At 43.8% G+C, this 23209-nt stretch overlaps 1 protein-coding gene across 1 annotated transcript in view; it reads left to right on the top strand.

The window, feature by feature from the left end:
- FAM124A (family with sequence similarity 124 member A) overlaps positions 1-9784 on the top strand; it is a gene marked incomplete at both ends in the record, with an annotated part of 37585 nt that extends 27801 nt beyond the window's left edge. Inside the window, one exon of the mRNA XM_082277451.1 lies at positions 8987-9784. Within this exon, the coding sequence (XP_082133577.1) occupies positions 8987-9784 (798 nt within the window). The remainder of the gene's footprint in view (positions 1-8986) is intronic.
- Between the last annotated feature and the right edge of the window lie 13425 nt (positions 9785-23209).

Raw genomic sequence — 23209 nt, 5'->3', positions numbered from 1 at the left:
AGACTGAGAATCCAGGTACACAGGACATCTGTGCTCTGGTGAGTCACATCCAGGAGGTAATGGAACCTTTTGATGCTGCTTTGCCGATGCCACCCTCAGAGAAATCACATGCCAGAGCTAAATAACACATGTAAAGAGCTGAGAAGGGCAGCTTCCTTGCCCATCTGGCAAGACACCAATTTGTCAGGGTTACAGATTGCGCTTCAATAATTTCTGTGTTAGCCTGAGATAAGTTACAAAATGAAGCTGACAGGAGTCATCACCAAACTTATACACAGCAACCACTGTAACTTATGTCCTCTTTTCCCTGTTCTTTCTCAGAAGGTTTCTGCTATGTGATATAACTTTGGTTTATAGGACCTTACACCGTTTTCCATTGAAGGGAAGGGTAAAAACAAAAAATAGGACTTTTAGATAGGGCTTCTGGTTTAAACCCAGCAAATTTTCAGAAGTAACAAGTGCTAGGCAGTACAGAGGTAAAGTGAGACTTGCTGAGGAAAGAAAATCAGAATAAGATTTTAGCCATATGTACAAAAAGAGAAGAGCAGAAACTGCCTAAGTATGGCCTGCAAGTACAATTGATCTTCATTTCTGTTTTCTGTGAGGACAATGATTCTGAACAGGAGGACAAAATGGCAAATGAGAATGAAGTTACAGAAATGGAATTCATCACTTTGGAAATGTGGTGAAGCAAAAGAAGTTTAGTATGTGCAAAGTGGAGGGAAAGAGAAACTTTGGATCTAACTTATGCCATTGTAAAGTCATAAAACTAGGTCCTGGTATATGGGTTTTAAGCAAGTCTGTACAATCAGAAGTGGAGCTGTACAGCTAAATCACAGGAAAGATATCTTGTTACTCAGATACCTACAGCCACCAGTGCAACATGACGATGAAAAGAAAATTGCCATCTCTGGTGTGTCAGAGTTACTGTTCTGTAGGAAGCATGGGAAGTGTTTGTGCCATTGCACAGGGTCCCAAGGGCCTCAGCTCTGGACTCCAGAAGGGTGTCTTCAGCTGTCTTCAGCTCTGGACTCCAGAAGGGTGACCTCAGAAAGGTGCAAGGACAGGGGAGGGCTCTCACCCTGTGCAGAGGAATGAAGAGACTGTCTTACAATGGGAAGCTGGTAGAGTAGGGTCACCTGAGCCCAACCAAAGTAAGTCTGAAGGGAGCTCTGACTGGAAGACAGACCACAAGGTAAACAGCAGGAACAGGAAAAGGCTGTTCCACTAAATGACTGTTCTGACACAGAAACAAGAACTTACCAATAAATAGATTTTAGTACATATTGATAGCTAATTACAGAACAGCCACCCAGCAGGTGCAAGCAGGTTAATACCTTAATTAAAGGCAGGATGGTCACTTAGGGAGAGGAGATGATAGAGCATGGGTTATAGGAAACACCAGATTTGGTGATCCACAGACTCCTTGTATTCTTTTCATTCATTCTAATTTCAAAACAATTATAGTATCTAACCCCTGAAAGTAACAGGACTACATTTTGACTTCTCACAGAGAATTGCTATTAGCAGTATTATCCATGCCACAGCATTGACAGTAACTTTCATGTCTTTCCAGTTATATAAGCTTAAACAATGACCTCTCAGTATTTTTCAGCCTGCATATCATATCAGTTGGTACTTACTAATCATCAGAATGTTTTTGTTTACTTTATACAGATATTGCACCTTTTAAAAATTATACTGGTACCAAAAATGGTAGATTGATATCCCTATTAAATTGCAGGCAGAGCTTGAGGTTTGAGTATACTTTCATGTTTAGGCTAAAGAAGTGTGACCTCTTGCTTGTCCTGACAGGGACTTGGATATTTGCCAGACAGATTGATCCATGTTCTTAATCCATTTTGCAAATGCAATTATCAAGGGGCTTAGATAAAGTCAGTTCAAGAGGAAACAAAGTTATTCATGGGTAAGATAAATCTGTTTAATGCCAAGAAACTATTCCTTCATTTGCAGGCAAGCCCTTCAGAATTATTTTGTCACAGTAGCTTTTACACGTTGGCAAATTGCTCCGAGGGTGCAGCTATGTAACAGCTGAGGCAAAGGGTTCACTGGAGCAGGAGCAAGGCTTAGGAACATGATTGCATCCTGGGGGAAGACACCCACAGTGCTTCACCAGAGCTAAGCCCGGAAGCAGGAGCTCTGGGGAGCACTTACCAGAGCAGTGGGAAGAATATGTAAATAATGTAGCTAAGAATTTACCATGTACTGGTATACTGAATATACTGCCGGATTTGTAGGTCTTGTCCAGATTCTTGGCTGCCTCTGGGCGTAATCCACACAGAGACAGATGAAGTGCTAATGAACTTGCACTCCTGGCAGTGCAATGTGGGAAGCAGGAAAGGTTAGTTACTGATTGGACTGGTTGGCCATGCACGTTTTTGAAGCAAGGATAGTGAGCAGAGGGTACAAAGTGCACAGATGGCTTCTTTAAATTATGAGAACATCTCTGGATTGGGTAGGAAAAGTGAAATAATATTTTGGCAGGATTTCCTAGCCACTCTGCCTGAGATGGAACATGCAGACATACCCAGGAGGAAGATGGACAGCAGCAAAATTAGTATCTTGCCTAGGTAGAGACTCAGCACTTAAGCATAGGACCTGCTGCTGTTTTACATGCCAGAGAGGTTCTGTGCAGTTTATGAGGTGGCTGTTTTCTGCCTAGTGTTGCTTTATAAGGCATCCTTGAAATAACACTGTAAATGTTAGCAGATCACAGCTTATGAGGAGGTAGAGGGATTCTTTTTTTAGCTGATTTGCTGAATTAATCGGCCAATGTTCTTATCTGTACAGGGCAACTGTAATCTTGAGTTGAGAAGTGGTATCATGTTTTAGGAGCAGAGGTAGTGGCACAGCTGAAGCAAGGAGCTGCCACAAGAGGACTTAGACAATGCAGAAAATACCTTGTCTTAGATATATGGGCATGGGTGGATGTTACTGAGCTGATGAGGTCAAAATAAATACAAGATATGAGGATTGGAGAAAGCTTTTCTTCCCCAGCCCCAGCTGAGACTAAAAGAAACATTTTACTCTCCTGTGCAGCATGAAGAACGATTTGCCCTCAAATTTATCTTGGCCAAGGAGAGGCAAATCTTGGAGTCTCAGGGTCTAGTTGTTTTTCCATTGAGAGCTTTAGGACATGGATCGGTGTGGTCATGGTTGCACGTACTTCAGCTGACCCACCAAACCAATCCAGACTTCACCTGGCTCTGCCTTTCCTGTCCACCACAAGGCAGTGTTGCTTCTCCTTCCCCTGTTTTCCAGTTGGCCATCAATGCTTGATGGCTGTCTAGCATTCATATGACCTTGATCAAGTGTGTAAATATTCTAGAAGCTTTAGTCAATCTGCCATCATTTTAGGTATGGGGCCTGGACTTTGTGACACCTCTGTCATGCCCCTGATGGAAGCATAGAGTTATTTAGTATCCTGAAAACGGAAATGCTTTAGTCTGCCCGAAGTGTCAACATGCTCTGTAAAGAAATGGCTTAAATGATTTGTAAAATGTTTAACCAAGGTCAGACCTGGTGATACAATGTATACCTGTAGTCTTAAATGCAGTGAAATCATCTCACCCCTGTTACTCAAAGCATCACAAAGAACAGACTCTGGGAGATAAAGGAAAGAAAATGCAGTCCCACTCCCACAGACTGGAGTACCTACAGTTAGATACAAGTGGAAAAGAGAAAGAAAGGCAACTGAAGCAGAGTCAGAGAAGGCAAAAGGACAAAAACAGGCAAAGAAAGGGCACTTTTGTGGAGAACTCTTTCGTCTGCAGGAAGGAAAATGGAGGTAAGAAAAACCTTTAAGCTTGCTGAATTAATAGTGCAGATAGAGCAGAATTGAGTACAAAGAGGAAGAAAGGAAATAAAAGCATCCACTGGCTCAGGTTGCCCAGAGAAATTGTGAATGTCCCATCCCTGGAAGTGTGCAAGGCCAGGCTGGATTGGGCTTTGAGCAGCCTGGTCTAGTAGAAGGTGTCCCAGCCCATGGCAGGGGTTTGGAGCTATACAATCTTTAAAGCCTCTTCCAGTCTAAACCATTCTATATCTTACAACAAGCAAGGATGCGTACAGGGCACTTTTACAAAAATTATATTAATTTCCTATGAAATTGGTGGAAAGGACACACTTTTGGAGCAAAAATCAACTCAGTCAAGGGAGGTACCTTAAGCTGATATAATTAATCTGTAAATCTAATACTAGTCTCCTTTTTTTCAAAGTATTTTAGTCTATTTTTCCTTTCCTTTTTGTGACATAGGTGCTTGGTTGTTCTTAATGCCAATGGCTGGGTTTTGGGGGAGCACAGAGAATCAGTCACTAACTCATATGAGAGATTTTTAACTTGTTTTTCTTCAACCTAAGGTACTTTATCTTTTCTGTTAGTCCAGTTAAGTTCCATGGCATTCTAGGATCTCCTGTGACTCTTTACGCCCAGCAAAAATTCTTGAGAATAAATAGGTTTTGTGCTACAAAGCACTCAAATTTTCTAGTTTTGTAAACACACTACAAGCCACTTTTTTCAAAGAGGTTCCATTTTAAATCAAATGTGTGCATTTTGCCTTTTTGGTATGCTGTGCTTCTGACTACATTTTGCCTTTCAAGTAAGAGTTATTATGATGCTACTGAGGTCTAATCACTGCCACTTTTTCTTGTGTTGATTTTTTTTTTTCCCTGGATCAATTCCTCTGGTTTTAATACAATTAAACAAACACCATCGCACTCCTGTTGAGCAAGGCAGGCAAAATCTGGGCTCGAGATGGTGATGTCATTGCTGTGCTGGCTGGGTCCTGACCTCAGCAAAGCCTTGCTGGCAGTTCTTAATGCAGATAATGCTTAAGGAGATCTCTATCTGCTTTCTTAAAAAGCATATAACTTAAAATAGACTGCAGCAGCACTCATGGATTTTTTCTGTTTGGTCTCAACAGCCCAAACTGAAAGTGCACTTCTGAAAGGTTTGCCCTAAGTTGTTTATGGCATTCCCGGATATTCATCATGAAATTCTTCTGCAGCCCATTGTAAAACACAAAGACTCTAAATCCCTCCAGGCTTCACAAAGATTTGTGCAGAGATTATAAATGAGCAGCAGATTAGCGCCAGATGAAAAAATGTGTTCTGTGAGAGAGCTAATCTGTTCAGTCAGTGGCCGAGTTTGCTGCGCATCTTTGTGGCAAGGTCTGACAAATCTACCTCCCTGCATTTGGAGTTTGGATCAAAATCAACATGTCACTTTGGATCGTGTTTTTGTCCTCTCAGATGACTGACGCCCTCTCTGGCATCTCTCTGGTGCTTGTGCCTGTTGCAGGCAGCATGGCTGTACCAGGCAGGGCTCTGCCAGGCAGCAGGGAGGCAACAGGCAATGCCGAGAGCGTTAGCAAGCTCTGAGAAGGCTGATGATGAGGACTTGGAGAAAAGAATTCAGAAAAGATGCAACTGTTTTTAAAGGCAATGGCAGGATTAAGGAGGCAGAGAAGCCTCCTCAGAAAACTGAAGAGGAGCGGTCACATGAGCGCACAGGCTGCGTGCAGCACTTGGTGTGCTGTGCCAGGGTGGCACAGGAGAGCACAGTCAGTGGCCTTGGCTGGGACTAGGAGCTAGTTTTGCCTGACTTTTAATCCTGGCTAAATAATTGAATCCTCTCTGTGATCTTTGGCAAGTTAGAGAATGCAGATATAGAAAAGTCTTACTAGTCCACATAATCCAGTTCTCTACAATACAGGATTAACCTGTAATCTTTATTCACTATGGATGGAGCTTCTGACATGATCCCTGTAGTACAGTGTTCTACCTGTAGTACACTACTGCTGCTTGTACTGTCTGGTGTTCTCACAGTCAGGAAAGTCGTCGGTTACATTGCTTTAAGATGAAAGTATTAAAATAATATCTCCCCATTATTCCCCATTTCTGCCCGTATAATGAAGAGCAGCATTGGGAAATAGGTCTTCTAAATCTTAGCTCATCTAAAAAAAAATTATCAAAGTGAGCAGTTCCTCCTATAAACAGAGCTGTTCAGAAATAAGCTGTATTAGAGATGTCAGTTGACCTGCCCTGCAGGCAGGCATTCTGGGGGCAGGCTGTGCTTGCTCCCTTCTCCTCACCATCCACCGTTACCTCCTGCCAGGCCAACTGGACTTGACCAGGAGCTTTGACCCAGGAGCAAGATTAACAGCAAATACCTTGTATAAAATGAAATGCCTCTGTCTGTCTGCAGGAACATTAAAAGCACTAGGAAAAAAAAGTTTAAAATAGCAAAACCCTAAAAGTAATGTCATACCTAAAGTAGATTGTCAGCTACAGTCTTTCTGACTGTAGTTGATGGGTGTCTACTCAGTACAGCCCAAGGACATAGAAAGCTATTCATCTAACCAACCAGACACAAGGATTTTTTCAGGGAAAGTTGAATTGTTCTCCAGACCCCACTGGCTGTATTAACTGGACAGCTAAATCCTATTCACGATGTCTTTGGGCTCTGCCTGACAAAGGTGTGGTAGACAGGTGGTACAGCCTGCACAAGGTAAAGGCAAGGCTTTTGTACTGGCCCCAGAACTCTCTGCAGTGCAAGGACAGATCTATTCCCAAAAGCCTTTTCAGCTGCTGTTTTGTCCAAGTTGCTACCAGTGGTCCCATCCTTTTCACAAACAGGGAGACTGCACTTGCTTGGATCCTTGGTTTCTGTGGATGCTTGATCTGCCAGATTGTCAACTTAAATCTCCAAAAACACAAGTATAGCATAAAAATAAGATATGGTGAGGCAATCCATTGTTTTCTTTCTGAGAAGTAGAAATGTTCTGAAGGTGCTTTGGTTGATTCACTGAGCATGGTGGTTGAGTTCATGTAGTATATCTCAGAGCTACTGCTGAGAAAAAATATTGTACCTTTGGTTAATGCTGACAAAATACAATGAGGAGTGTTTTCTTGGTCAAAAACATCAAAAGAGTGCAGTGACCTGTTTGTGGACTTTCATCATGTCAAATTCTTTTATCTGCATTATCCAAAAAAGTCTTTTGTTAAGGAACAGCTGGTATTTTCTTCATGGACAAGCCTTTTATCTTGCAGAGTAATTTTTAAACAAACTGGCTCACATATTGCACTAATAAAATAAAGTTATGTGTAGAGGTCCAACGTGATTTCTGGCAATATTGATTTGTTGACAGCTGACTCATTACATTTGACTCTTTTGTCCTCAGTTTCTTCATTCGTATAATTCTTTATGACATTAAGGGAAACAGCTTACTGTATTACACAGAAATAGGTTATGAATTAACACACCTCATTATATATATATATATATAGTATACATATGTATATTTACTCATCTACAGCATCTAAATGAACTTCTATGGTTTGGCTGTCCTATAATCTCTAGTAAGAGATCATGAATGAGCAGAGCATTTTTTACAGATGTGAAAATCCTTTTTTTGCCCATAAAATCACTTCAATAAAAACCAGAAGATGGCTATGACAGATCTGGGTCACTAAGACAATGTGATGTGCACTAGCAAGATGTTAGAAGCAGCAATGTATGGCGCTCTTTTAGAGACTGGATACAAAGAACCTCCTTGGTTGCCAAGTCTCAGCTCTTTCTGTCATGTCATATAATCTCTTTGGTAAAATGAACAAGCTCTGTCTTTATCCATTACTTGCCCCAGAAGACTCTTCTTCTGTTGTTACTAGAAACCTTTTATTAGTTTGTGGTTGAGTTTTTTTAACAGGTAGTTCATCTTACTATTTTTTTTCCTGTGGCTCCATCTTTTTCACTTCACAATTATTCTTTTTCACATAGGTGTGATTGGAATCATGTGCAGCATTCTGGATGAGGCTGTAGCAGAGTTGTCCACAGTGCTTTTATAACTCACTTTAGACTGCCCAGTACCATGTTGTCACAGCCTTGTTGCTTTAATAGCAGAAAGAGATCAGGATATCCAGTTTTTTCTCCTCTCTTGTTTCTAACTGACAAGTCCCATAGCTGAGATAATTGTTTATTCTCAAGACTATGATCTTGCACTTTTCCCCATTAGTTCCTGTCCCTTTTGGGGCAGAGATCAAGCGCTTTGTATTATGTGAGAAACTCCTGTAAGAAGACTTTTAATTAAACGTTTTGAAAGGGGAATTTCTAAAAGCCTCACTGAAATAAGTGGGAAGGTGAAAAACTTTACGATTTCTCAAGCACAGTTTTGGTTACCCAGCCATCAGTGTCTAATTCCATAGGAAAGCCACCTGGCTCCAGCTCCTTCTTGAGAAGGATGTTGGCTCACCATTTGTCACAGCTGCTTTCCCTGTTCAAATACTTGAGTATCTGATGGGTAGGCAGCTGAATCCTGCCCTAGGACTGAGATTCAGGTCCAGATTTGGATCATAATCATCAGTTTAGGTCTTCAGTCTAGGTGTCTACAAGCAAATTGAATGTGCGTCTGTAGTGTCACTGTGAGATAGTTAATAGAGCTAACTAGGTAAGAAAGAAAGTGTGAAAGAGTTGAAAGAAGTAGTAAATTCCCATTGAGAAGACAGAATGAGCTTGCTTGCTTGCTTGCTGAAGGCTTTCTGATGTTTCAAAAGAGGACAAAACAAAAAAAAGTAAGGAAGAAATGAGAAATTATAATTATATATTTCTTCTATTTCTTTATTTTTGTTCTTAAGCTATCCACTAAGGTAGTAATGTTGGAAGACAGAATATGAATGAATCTCAACAAGTCAATAGGAAGTGAGAAATTCAAGCTAGTGTAATTCAGCCCACAAGGCAAGGCTTCTCTACCATTTATTCTTGTTGTCTTCAAGGCTCCTTATGTAAATATTTGGGATTTTGGCAGGGTGGTTTGTCTTTGTTATTGCAGTGAAACATTTGCTGCAGGCATACTGACTGAAGTCTGCTTCGTAATTATTTGCAGTAACAACTCAGCAATGGAGACTTAGGGTTGTAAAACTGCCAATTCTGTATTAATGTGATCTTCTTTTCTCCCTCTCCCTGCTGCAGCAAGCACACAGTTGGTGTAGGAAGTCTGCAAAGCAGAAGAAACAGCCATATCCATCTGTGTCAACAGATTCCCACTTCACCACTCTGCCAGCCTTTCTTCCTCAGAGCCACCGATCTGTCTCTGAACAGCCACAAGAAATGGGTGAAAAAAAGGTACATCACACAAATGGCCTTGGTCATTATCTTGGTTTCTCCCAGCAGGACTTGAGACACAGTGATCAAGGAGACTTCACACGCAGATCCAGGAGTGCCTCCAGCATTTCTTGGTCATTTCAACGAAGCAAGTCTCTGTTCTGCTTGCCCACAGTGAACTCCTCTTCAGCATCAGAGACATTTCATTTCAGTGAACCATTTCAGTTTTTAAATACTGGGTCACCTGCAACCAGGTTAAAAACATGGAAATGCAGCCCCAAGCTGAACATTGATGACTTGGAGGGTGCCCAAGAGACTGATGTGGACACAGGGATGAAGCTGTCCTTCTCAGACCTGTCTGTGGTGTCTGCATACTCTGCCCTTAAGGGATTTTGCAGTGAGTTGGAAGACTCTCTTCCATCACAGAAACAAACTGTCAGTAGGGCTAAACAGGCAGCCACCAGTGGAAGGCCTGTATCAGCCATGTGCAATACCTTTGAGTCGGTTGATGGTTCACTGCCTTCTCTTTCAGAATGGTCTTCCAGCTCTTTCATCTCAGCATCTCCCTCCAAGCAGCACAAACAGGCGCTGAGAGCAGCTTCATATTCTCTGGATGATAGTGTTTGCCCAGCTTCACCAGTTAATGAAGAAGAATTTTACATCTGAGGTTTCTCTATCTTATACCTTCCAGAGCAAACATGTTCTACTTGTGAATGACAGCAGTGGGTCCACCTTGAGCTTACAGAAGGTTCCTTTCTGAGGAGAAGGTGATGCAGAAGAGTGTGTTAAGTATTTGAAGAAAATACTCAGCACCCTCTGAGACTGGCATTCTCAAATGGGGGACAGTAAAGCAGACTGAGATTGCACCCTGTACCTTTGTACTGGAGGATATGATCAGCACAGAGGCTTTTGCACAGCAGTGCAGAAGTTGGTTTTCTGACCAGCCCTTGGACTGGTGGTGAAGGAAATGCTGGAAGAGGCACATAATATTCCATTTTAATTTGGCAGAAAATGAAGAATTTCTGACACCAAACTGCTTTAATTTCTCTGAGAAATTCCTTTAAGAAAGATGGGAGAAGAAAAGGGTCTTGCTTCCTTTTCACAGGTTCCAAAGGCAGCTCTAGGCACAGCAGGGCCCAGCAGCACAGCTCCAGTAGGGTCTGGCAAGAAGTTTCTTGTGAGGAAACACTTTCCTTCCAACCTTTGAGAGCTGGCAGTGGTGAGGTGGGGCAGAATCACACAATCGTCAAGGTTGGAAGAGGTCTGATCATCTGAGTCCAGGTGTCAACCTAGCGGTACCACAATCACCCCTAAACCATATCCCCAAGTGCCACATCCAAACACCTCTTGAACACTTCCAGAGACTGACCCCACCACCTCACTGGACAATTTGTTCTAAGGTCTGACCACCCTTTCAGTGAATAATTTTTTTCTAATATCTAATCTGACCCTCCCCTGGTGCAAGTTAAGGCTGTTTCCTCTCGTCCTATCACTCAAGACATGTCAGAAGAGACCGACCCCCCTCTTCACTGCAGCCTCCTTTCTGGTAGTTGTAGAGATCAGTGAGGTAACCCTTGAGCCTCCTTTGCTCCAAACTAAACAATCCCAGTTCCCTCAGCTGTTCCTTATCAGACATTTGCTCCAAACCCTTCACCAGCTCTGTTGCCCTTCTCTGGACATGCTCCAGCACCTCATTGTCCTTCCTGAATTGTGGGGCCTGGAACCAGACACAGGACTCAAGGTGCAGCTATCACCAGTGCCAAGTACAGGGGTCAATCACTGCCCTGCTCCTGCTGGCCACACTACTGCTGATACAAACCAGGATGCCATTGGCCTTCTTGGCCACCTGGGCACATTGCTGGATTGTGTTCAGCTGGCTGTGGAACAGCCCCTCCAGATCCTTTTCCAGCCACTCTTCCCCCAGCCTGTAGCAATGCATGGGATTGTTTTGACCCAAGTGAAGGACCCAGCACTTGGTTCACCTTACTTGACCCCACAAGACTGTTCTCAGCCTATCAATCCAGTCTGTCACAGTCCCTCTACAGGGCCTTCCCGCCTTCCAGCAGATCAACACTCCCGCCTAGCTTGGTGTCATCTGTGAGCTTACTGAGGATTCACTCAATCTGCTCATCCAAATCATCAATGAAGATGTGAATCAGAACTGGCACCAGTACTGAGCCCTGGGGAACACCAGTAGTCACCAGCAACCAGATGGATTTATTTCTATTTACCAACACTCTCTGGGCCTGGCCATCCAGCCAGTTTTATTCAGTGAAGAGTCCACCCATCCAAGCCATGAGCAGCCAGTTTCTCCAGGACAGTGATGCAGGAGACAGTTTCAAATGCTCTCCTGAAGTCTGGATAGACAACATCCCCAGATTTTCCCTCATCTACTAAGTGGATCCCATTGTCATAAAAGGAGATCAGGTTGGTCAAGCAGGATCTGCTTTTCATAACCCCATGCTGGTGATGCCTTATCCTGGTCTTAAAATCAAGAGTCAAACACAGTTAGAAGGGGAAAAGGGATTTTACCTTGGTATTTATTTTAAGGATCCTTAGGTGCACACGTCCAGGTCAAATGCACCAAAATGCACCCTGCAATTCCCCCAAAAGTTCTGGTATAACATTATAGGTTTTACTGATTAGCACATCTATCAAAAATTCCCCAATGAGAGGCTTGAATGAGCCCCCCTCCCCAAGGAGCCTTCCCCTGCATGGTTCTATCTTAGTTTACAGCATGTGTTCTGGAGAGGACCTTGGGGTCTGGGGCACACTGATCCCTACCTACGAAGCTTCTAAAATGTTGAGTCTCTCAGCTTGACAAACAAGTCCAAGAATGCAGGTAAAAAGCACTAAGAATACAGAAGTTGTAAAAAAGGTAAAACAGGGGTATAAAAGAAAAGGCAAAAAATCTTCATGGCATCACTGGCTGGGCCTGAGCCCTTGGTTGTCCTGCACATGCCACATGATGACACTCAGGATGATCTGCTCCATGACTTTCCCCAGTATCGAGGTCAGGCTGAGAGGCCTTGTAGTTCCCTGGATTGTCCTTCCAACCCTTCTTGTAGATGGGCATTACATTTGCTAATTTACAGTCAACCAGGACTTCTCCGGTAAACCAGAACTGCTGGAAAAAAGTTGAAACCAGTTTGGCAAGATCTTTTGCCAGCTCCCTCAATACTCTCAGGTGCATCACATCAGGGCACATAGGCTGTGTCTAATTGGGACCGAAGGTCATTAACCCTTTCCTCATGGATTATAGTGATTTCATTCAGCTCCCCATCTCTAGCTTCCAGCTGTCATTGCTGGGTATCCTGGGGGCAACTGGTTTTGGTGTTAAAAACTGAGGCAAAAAAGGCATTAAGTACCTCAGCCTTTTCCTCACCCCTTGACACTGTGCTGCCCTCTGCATCCAGCAGAGAATGGAGATTCTTTAGCCTTCTTTTTGCTGCCAATGTATTTATAGAAACTTCTTTGGAAGAAGTTTTACTCCTTCCCCAGGGAAGAGGAAGTTCCTCTGTATCTTTTACTTTGACAGACCAGGATGCAGAAAGTGCCAAAAGGGAAACCTTAGAGAACATTTTCAGCCCCCCCACCCAGAAAGCCCATCCCTTCCAGCTAGAGGGAGCCATCTGGACTGTTGTCTGAACCACTTGTACAGACAGTAATAACCCAAGTAAACCATGTTTGCTGTTTCTAACTCAGGCAATACAGCTTACCTTTTTGGAATACAAACCAAGAAAGATAACCCGGCATTTTTATGTATCGCTACACCATAAGATTCAAATAAAAGACAGCTCCCTGTTTTTTAAAGGGTTGTTATTTTTCTGTTAGAAATAATTAATGCAGAAATTTATTCTTCATATTTCCAGTGCAAACATACTTCTTTCTGGGTAAAACATATTTCTTCTTGAATACCTCTATCCAAAGGGAAAACAAGTCAAATGTTACTGGTTTTCAGAAGGTGTTTTTAAAATATGCATTCTTGGTAACCTGTTTTGTTCTAATTCATTTGGTGTTAAAAAAAAAGTAAGTGAAAAGCTGCTAATATGACAGCTAAGTACCTTCACCAGGAGTCATATAAACAGATTTTATAATGCATGTTCTAAAATTTTTGGCTGACAAGTGTCACTGATTACAATTCTGGTCAAGCCACTGGGGAAATGACCATGTTAAAAGGTGTATGTATAATGCTGGATGTAAACTATATACAGGTGTAGATGCTGAAGACCTACCATGATGGCATTGTGGTGTATGGAATAAAAACTCATTTTTGGAGAAAAATATTTGCTGTATTACCAGGTAATTTTAATCAAAAGAACTGCTGCTTTGGAGGGGAAAAAAAAAGGTGAAAAAGCACACACATACTGTAAATAATAGTTATAAAAAGTGGAACAGCTCCCCTGGCCCATTTAGGTAAGTGCATGGTTTTTACAAACTATTCTGGAAGAAAGTCCAGGGGAAAATGAGTACAAGTTTATAGGGGAGGAGCCTTCAGCCCAAGTCCAGAAGAGGCCAGAGGGATAGTCAAGGCTTTTTCCTTTTGCTGTTGTTTTCTCCACACAGGAAAAAAGGCATCAAACTGAAGTCCAAGTCTCCTCTCTGTGAGATGCTGTCATAGTATTTATCAGGGGTAGACTTTGTCTTTTGTGCTAAACACAATTAATAAATAGGAAAATCTATTCAAGGTAAAGAGCACAGAAGATTCTCAGCCTTTTCCTGCCCTCTAAAACTGTTTAGGCTTACTGCAGTTTTGGGTAAACTGTTCTCTTTCTGGGACCAAAAATAGCACTAATGAAGGATTTGTCATGGTGTGCATGTGTTTACCTGCTCTATGCTCCTTCAGACCCCATGCAGTCTTTCCTCTGACTGTCATGACCTTTAGATCAAATCCCCCCCCCTGAACATGTGAACCTGATTTATCTAAAGTTGTCCTCCTGTGTTATTGTTTATACCCTGCCAAAGTATATATAAAGCACTGTGAAGTCAGACTACCCCTTTTTCCATCTGTTTTTTGCATTTCATCACACAACAGTGATGCCTTGGACAGTCAGCATCCACAGGTTTAAATTTATGCTTCCTTATTTTCTGTCCATAATCACGGTATTTTCACAATATTTTAGTGATACAGATAACATTTGATCTGAACATGAAATAAAAAACTTGTTTGAGCTGATGTAGCTGTCTCATCCTGGCATCATGCCAACAGTGAAACTCCTGACAAAAGCTGATTGGGGTTTTTAATGAAGAGGAGGCTCTGAACCACCTTTCCACCTAAGGCATGCTTCTAGAAGGAGTCCATCACATCTGGGGGCTGTCACCTGATGCTGCAGGAAGCACTGGTAATGGAGATCCACAGGGAGGCACAGGACAGCTCAAGTGTCAATCATGAGGTTCAGGTGTGTTATTAACCGGCAGCTCCACAAACAGCTCCAGATTTTGCCACATTAATCCTAATGGGAAGAGAACCAAATGAGTGTCCACAGACTCTGAATTTGTACTGTCCCCACTGATTCTGTCTCCCAAGTATTTCTGTTCTGTTTACTGATACGTAACTAGAGAATGAAGTTTTGATTGTTTACATTGATGGTGCTTGTAACCAAATCTTGTAAAATACTGAGTATCCTACTGTCAGGAAAAACAGAGGTGATGGTGTACAGAAAACTTCTTGTCTGTAAAAAGGAAGCCAGATTATGAAGTGTGTTTCACTGAAGGTAGGCTTCATTAATTCTCTTCCCATTATTTAAGAAGGGGCTTATCTTTTCAGAGAGTTGAATATGCACAAGTTCCATGGCATTTACTTATTGTTTTGGTTAAATTATGAACAATGTATTTTGAGAACTGCAGGTTTTTCCTGAACTCTCTCTCCTTCTCACCCCAGAATGCACTGCTTCCATGAAATAAAATAGAGGTGAAAATTCTGTTGTACTTAACCCTCTGCGTATTCATTTATGAAGTATTGCAGACTTACAGAGTACTTTAACTAGGCTTCCAAAATGACTGCAGTTCCACAAACTCTACAGCTTTTTCCAGTGTGTGTTGGTGGGATAATTGCAAAATAAACACAGCAAAAATATTTTTATGTTGGGCTCAGTTTTGCCTGTGCAGGCTGGGTCTTTAGATTCTCACTGTGGTGTTGTAAATAATTTTCTCTAGTAAAGCAGAATGAGAAAATATGTGACACATATTGGTAATCTTGCATGCTTAAATCCCATCTTGGTTTGTTTGATGTACATTGGTTTTCATAATCATCCTCTCCTCTTATTTTCATCAGTGGGTGGTGGTACCTATTATGCGTTTCTTTATGCCCCCATGGGACACGTCTGCATGTCAGCATTACATTGTATATGCAAAGCTGTGTAGGTTTGGCTTTGTTTGATTTTTATGGTTTTATGGTTTAACACTGTGGGGTTAATATATATATTTTATGGCACTTTTAGAGCTGTAGAAACATCAGGAGTTGGAAGAGGCCTCTGGAGGTTGTTTAGTCCAAAGCATCTGCTGAAAGCTGCTCAAGCTTCAAGCTTTGGAGTTAAATCAAGTTGTTCAGGACCTTGTCTGGTCAGATTTGAAAGTATCTAAAGGTAGCAATTTCACAGTGTCTCTGGGCAATGTTTGCCAGTGCTTACCCACTGTAAGGGTGAAGAATTGCTTCCTAATCTGCAGTCAGAATTTCCCATGTCCAAAACTGTGATCTTTCCCTCTTGTTTCACTGAGCACCTGTGAGAAATCCCAGCTCTGTCTTCTCTGTAATCCCACTTTAGGTGCTGGAACACTGCAGTTGCTCCTACAGCCAGGGCCTTCCACATCATACACTCTCATTCCCTGATCATCTGATCCCTCTCAGGCTTGTCAATATCGCTCTTGTACTGACAATCCCAAAACTACACAGATTTGTGGATGTGGATGACGAGTGCTCAGTAGGCAGGAAAAATAATTTCTGTCAACCTGATGGCAGCTCCCTTGTTTATACCACTTGGCCTTAGCACTGCAAGGATGCCCAGCTAAATCATGTTCAGCTTGCTGTTCTTGGGACCCCAAGGTCTCTTTCTTCAGAGCTGCCCCCTAGCCAGGAGGTGCATTCCCCTGTGCCGTCATACCAGGTTAGTCCATGCCAGGTGCAAGATTCACATTTGCTTGTATTGAACTTGGTGGGATTCTCACTGGCACCTTTCTCCAGCCAGTGGAGGTCTCTGTGAGTGGCAGCCCTGGCCTTCAGTGTATCAGTCATGGCCATCACATTGGCCAGTTTCTGTTGCACTGTCAGTGGTAGCCCATCCAGCCCCATGGACTTGGTGTGTTCAGCTTTCTGCATCCCTGACTCAGTCTTCTAGTGTGATTAGTAATTTTCCCCTCAAAACTTTGCTGCTGCATACAGACACATGGCAGGCCTGACATCTTGTGAGTGACTGTCTTGTGACTGAAGACAGAGGGTTTTCCAATTGGCAGATTTTTCCAGTTGTGGAAGACAGGAGTTTTTCTAGTCTGTCCTGAATAAGTCCCGAGTTGTTTAAAGAAGGTTCTATCTGTCTTCCCTTCTTGATTTATTGGGTTGTAGGAGATGCCCACAACAATATCCCTTTTGTTAGCTTCTCCTGACCCATGAGCTCTTGAGTTTCTCACCCTCTGTTCCCTCACAAACATGCATGAATTCGTGCCACTCAGTTGCTTAGAGCACAAACTTCATCGCCATCTTCCACCCTTCACTAAAGAGCCTGTATCCAGCCATGACAGCTCTGGACCCAACTGCCCCATCAGATCTCTAAATCATCTGGGTTTACATCCTGAGAGTGCTGAGGTCTTCCAAGAGTGATTTTCAGGTTCAGCAGCCTGAGCTTTGGCACTGGCCATCCCATCTGCCCACCAGAATGGAGCTACCCAGGTGTTGGGAAGACAGTCCCACCTCACAAAGGGCTTAGGAAGCAGTTTCAAACTGTGCATGTGTTAACTACTGCAGAAATCAGAATATTGTTTGTCCTATCAAGCTGAGAAGTCTTAATCCAGTTACTCATTCTTCATAGGAAAATCATTCCATGCTTTTGTTCGTTCTTGTTACCTTTCTTTTGTGTGCTTTTTGAGCTAGAGGGTCCATAAATATGCTTAGTTTTAGAGATTTAGATGCACTGTATGAATGTACAGAACAGCCTGAAGGTGTTTTGCATTTTATTCTCTGTTTCTCTCCTAGTAATGGAAGTTGCTGCTTTGGCTGAAGCCGACCACTGAGCTACCCTTTTCATAGATATCTACATAGCCCTAAGGTCCAATTCCTAAGCAGAAAAGCTCCACTGAGACCCTACTATCATGTATGTAAAATTAGATATTTTTCATATGTAATTAATTTTAAAATTAGCCACATTGAATTTTATCTGCCTTTTTATTGCCCAATTGCTGTCTATTGTGAGACTTTTCTTCAGCTTCCCCAGTTATTCATCATTTTTACTATCTTGGATGCTTAATAACCTCAACAAACTCCCATCTCACGAAGCCCCCCTTTTTCCAGATTTAAGTCATGCTGAGCAATGTAAGCTTGAGTACAAATCCCTGCATGACTCCACTGCCAACCTCCTTCCAGTGTCAGAACTGGCTATTTATTTCTACCTTCTGTTTACCACCTTTTAATCAGCCCTTTATTCACATAACCTTACCTCTTAAACCATTACAGTAGGGTTTCCTGTAAAGGCTTTGATGAAGGGCTTTGGAAAACTGTTCTTAGCTGTACACTTATTTGTTGATGCCTTCTGAAGCCCCAAACAGGTTTATGAGGTGTGATTTCCTTTTATAAAACCATGTTGAGTCTCCCCCAAAAAGTCCTCAAACTTACCTCTGTCTGGATAATGACTTGTCTCTCATCTGAGCCCAAGTGTCATTTGAGTACAGAGCAATTGTCCCTGTGGCATTCTTTCCCAGCTTCCAGGATTCGGCATAGTGCAAATTGCTAAATTTACACGGAGTCCAGACAGCCTGAGCCAAAAACTGCTCAGATCACTGTGACCAACTGCTACATTGTGCTACCAATGGATTTATCCTCCCTCAATTTGTCAGATTTCTTGTTGAATCTCTCTTTATTCCTCGGGTTTCCACAGCAGCTCAGGGCAATAAGCAGCACTGAATTCATTCCCTGCATGAGAAGACAGACACATTTATTTGCAGCCTTCACCCAGATAGTTTCACTGAGCACTTTCTGTTCCAGAAGTCAATGCAGACTTCTGGGCAATGTTGCCTCAGTAGCTGGGAAGTAGCTGGGAAGGATTGTGTCCTCCTGAGCTCAGGAACCAACGGGTTGTGAGATAACTGGGGAGGAATACAAGTGCTTGTTTTGGAAAGTCTTGCAGCCTTCCAAGGCATAAATCCTGTGGCAGAATGTATCTTCAGTGGTAAATGGAAGTAGGACAGGGAGCAGGTTCAGACACTGGATTGTTTGATTGCTTGTTGTCTCTGTTTTGGACCACTTCAAGCGGCTTTCACCAAGACACTTCCTGGTGGTACCCTTCACCCCTAGGACTGTTACCATTACGGAAGAGGCTACATCAAGCTTCGGCCCCTCTGTCTCCGACACTCTCCCACCAGACTTTGCATCTTCCTGTTCTCCCATGTTTCCTTGGACATCCCATAGCATGAAACCCAGCCTCTCAGGGTCATGCTGTAAAAAACACCTCTCGGTTGGGCTGCAGTGCAGTCCTCACTTGAGTTCAGATAACAACCCCCGGGCACCGCGGGCTGGTTGTGTTCAAGACCCGTACAGATCCTGCAGCAGCGCAGGAGGGAAGCCAGGCCAGCTGCTCTGTGGTGTGTCTAGTGACCTGTGGGGCATCTCTGAAGGGTGTGGGCACAACCCAAACAGTGTTGGGCTGGCCTTGGAGATCGAGAACAGTATTCAAACTGCTGCTCATTTTTTAGCAATTTACAGATAGGCAGTGTTGCTTCAACTTGGCTGCAGAAAGGGAGTCTTAGAGGTCTTCACAGCTGTGCAGGTGCATCCTGCCCCTGCTGTGGCTCAGCCTCCTGCGTTAAAGCATGGCTGACGTCTGAATCAGTTGTCCCTTTTAATCACTTTCCTCCTAATATATGGGGCATAAAATGGAAAATAGCTTGGTAGGCGGAGGCCATTAATCCAATCTGCCTGTCATAAGTGAAAACTGCCGACTTAATGGCACATACTGAAATGGCGATGGAAAATGGATTTAGCCAAAGCTGACCGGTCGGTAGGAGAACTACCCCGTTCCCAGCTGCGTGACTGCGGAGTGCCTGTGCCCTGTGTGAGGGGATCACAGCGATGCAGCGTGCTGGCTTTGTGTGCCACGTCGGGAAGCCACCAGCCTGCACAAGTTGCTAGTGCCATCTCGTGGTCCCCGCGCACACGAATGGCAGCGCACGGAGCTGCCAGCCCAGGCGGTGACACCCACGGGGCACGGGGGGACCCTCAGGCTCTGGCTCAGTGCCCTGCTGCCCTCGCAGCCTCCGTGCCCTGTATTTCAGCCTAAGCTGCTGGCAGCGTCCGTGCTGCTCTCCCGCCCCCCTGTTCTGCTTCTCCGCCCTCCCTTCCACCGCGAAGCTGGGGAACAGGATAACTCAGTGGCTCCGTGACTCGAAGGGCTCTGCCGTGTCCTTTCCCTGCGCCGGAGCCAAGGGCGAGGAAGCAGCCGCAGCCCACGGGGCTGCTCTTGGGATGGAGCCGAGCATCCGCTGAGAACGAGCCCCCCGAGCACGGCACAGTAAGCCGGCTGCCTGTCACGAATTCCTCTGTTTACTTTGATGAAAATTTTAGCCCTCCTGGTACGAAGATAATCTGCTAAGTATGACCCAACTCCTGCCAAGACAATGCTTCTTGTGAGGTTAGCAGTGCTACTGGAGAGCTCCTGCTCCTTAGGTGTAATGAACTTGGGGACAGGGCTGCCCATTGCTCTTTAAGAATGCAACACATAAGACCAATTTTATAATTCTTTCTGCTTCTATGAATTAACAGCCATTTTTTGCAGCTCACGTGTACTGTTGCATGGACGTGTTTTTATTTAAGCTGGGCTGTGATTAGGAGTAAGGGGTTTTTTTTCACATAGCTTACCATGATATGGTTGAGTCCCACTTTTTCCTACTTTTGGAGGGGTTTTTTTTGTCACAAGAAAGCAAAGCTTCAGCTAATTACTCTGTGCCTCTGCTTATGGAATTTGACTAGATGCCAGTGTTCCCCTATTGTTCCATGTAAAGCCACAGAAATGCAGCCTCTGCTCTTGAAGTTTCTCTCCCTGACACTTTGCTGCCTTGCTTTCTTTCAAGAGCTGATGGCCCTGTGGTTTTCCCACAGGATGAGTGAGGATGCTCTTTGCCATCCTGCCACTTGTGTAAAGACTCTGCAGAAGTTTTGAAGAAAGGACTTTTGGGACTGTCTGAGGCAGCAACAGAAACAACCACTGCCAGGTCTGGCACTGCCACCTACCTGGGTAGGAGAGCTGGCCATGAGGTCAGGGTAGTGCTGGGACAAGCCAGAGGGCAGGAGAGGAGCAGAAAGATGGGAACCATCTGTGACCCTCCTCCTGTTTTCTAGCCCCAGATGGTGTACCAGCTTCAGGCATGTGGGGCTGTGCAATAGCCCGCTCTTGAGGAATTAGGATGAGATAGGGAATGTGGAGGGAAGCCATCGGCCCTGGGGGATAAGATCCTGAAGCTCTCAGGTTGCCAGCAGGGCCCAAGTGCAGTGTTTTCTAGGTTTCCAGGATAATCTTTGCTCTGAGCTGATGGGCTGGTTTGCTTTTCCAACCACTTTCATTGCAGATGAATTCTTTTGGATTCATGCTGCCTGTCCCCACAGATGCTCACTCCTTCCTTCCTTCCTTCCTTCCTTCCTTCCTTCCTTCCTTCCTTCCTTCCTTCCTTCCTTCCTTCCTTCCTTCCTTCCTTCCTTCCTTCCTTCCTTCCTTCCTTCCTTCCGAATTCCTTCCGAATTCCTTCCGAATTCCTTCCGAATTCCTTCCGAATTCCTTCCTTCCTTCCCTTTATCTTCCCTTTTCTTTTATTTCTCTTCCCCTTCAGCTCATCCCACTCCATCACAAAACTCCAGGCCCATAAAATTCCCACTCAGTACGGCACTATCTCCTTGTTTGACATGAGGCTGGAGATGCTCCCACTCTGCCGGCCCCACCAGCTTCCTATACAGGCCTCGTCTCACCGCTTTGGACAGGTCTCAAGCCTGAGGCTGCACTTGCAGCTCCATGTCCAGAAACAAAGCAGGACAGGACCCAGGGCTCCTCTCTTTTCCTGCCCTCTCCTCTCTTTAGCATCTCCTTACTAAATCCATTGGATTTGGTACTTACCTTGTCTCTAGCAGACTGTAGGGGACAAAACTCTGCTTTCAGCATCACTCAGTGACACCACAGGGATGCAACTACTGGTGTGCTCTGTTCTCTGCAATGGAGGCTTGTTGTCTCTTAGACATACCAGGTCACCAGGACATTTTCTGATGATGCCATTTTTGGTAGATGGCCCAAAGAAAAACTGGCTGCACTCTGGAATGACAGCTAGCTTGCAGCCTGACATGAATGAAGAGCATAGCAAGATGGAACAGATTTTTGCTCCAAGCCTTCTCCACTGATGTGTTAACTTTGGCAGCATCATTTGGAGAAAAAGTGAATTAATCTTATTGGAGTTGTGTACAAAAGAGACTGGGGGAAGGAACGGGGGAAAAAAACCCAGGACGTGTGAATCTATGTTGATTATTTTGAAGCCATAAACAAGTGGCATCAGAAAAGATTTTGACAACCATATGGACTTTCAGAAGTGTGAAATCTTCTGAAAATGATGTGCAATCATGTGAGGACTGGCATAAAAAAAAAGAAAAGAGGACAAGATATGGATGGATGAGAAGTACAGACAGGGGACTGCAATCTGTGATACAGGAATTAAGATTCTGGGTACGTGAAAAAAATTTACCTAGAAAAAATTAATATAAATTATATCAAATTAAATTAAATTACTTAAGAGAATTCTCCCAAAGGTAATAGGAGTAACACTCAATCCTATTTCTTATTGCTGGTTTTCAGAACTAGGCTCTGGGGAACAGCAGTCTCAGGGATTGAGCAACAGCTTTCCACTGAAATAGTCATTGTTTTTCTGGGAAGCTTCACTGGAGATGCCACATGCAATCTGGATTTTACACAGGACAAAAACCACAGGTAGTGCAGGTCCTGCTGAAGGGCATCAGCTGCTCTGGCTGAGGTTGGGAATTGCTGTGGTAGTGCAAAGTGTCTCCCCTGATGTTCACCAAGGGGACACTTTTATCCCAGAGCTTGGGAAGTGCTGCCTGAGAGGTGAGTAGGATGACAAGAAAGCAAATTGGCAAATTTTGTAGCTTTGGTGTAGCACATCTCCACACAAGCTATACATGCATGTGGCAGGGACATCCCTGTGGCCCACATGGAAGTGCATGATGTGACACACACCAGAGGAGTTAGTGCTGCCCTGCTGTCTCGGGGAACCAGGGCTATTGGCAGGGGCAACTCATCAGATCTGGGCAAGGGCCACCATGCTGCCTGAGGTCTTAACTTGCTACAAGGAGAGAAACTTGAGAGGTCTGGGCTCTCTCTGGGGACTAAGTTTAAATGCCAGCACTCTGAGCCTTTTTACAGCCTGGGTGTTTGATGCCTTTCCCCTTTAAGTTATCACAGTGCACAAAACACAAATTGCAGCAAAATACTTTTCAGGTTTGATCTATAAATGGCTCTGATTTGCTTCTGATTTCAGCTTCCTCTGTGGCAGTATTCAAGGTCCAGATACTGGTTTGTATTGCTTGTCACATCATGAGAGAATGGGAAAAGCAGATGAAAGGTAAAAAACTGAGAATGGAAAACTAACCAGCTATGCCATCTTAAAGAAGCAGGAGCTAAAGGAGGCTGAATTCTCAGAGGAGAAATGATCTACCATGGGAAAACACAGATCAGGACAAGAGTTGACTTTCATGTATCCATGGGGACTTATGATGGGATCAAGTAGATGATGCCTATGAAATGCATCTGTTTGCATAGTTTGGGCATTGAAAAATTACAGTGTCTGTGCACTATATATACTGCACACTGTCCCATAGCCTGATATTTTGAGTCCTCT

This window comes from Coloeus monedula (genome assembly GCF_965178545.1).
Source record: "Coloeus monedula genome assembly, chromosome: 3".
NCBI classification, from domain to species: domain Eukaryota; kingdom Metazoa; phylum Chordata; class Aves; order Passeriformes; family Corvidae; genus Coloeus; species Coloeus monedula.
This window is presented reverse-complemented; position numbering and strand designations above follow the sequence as displayed.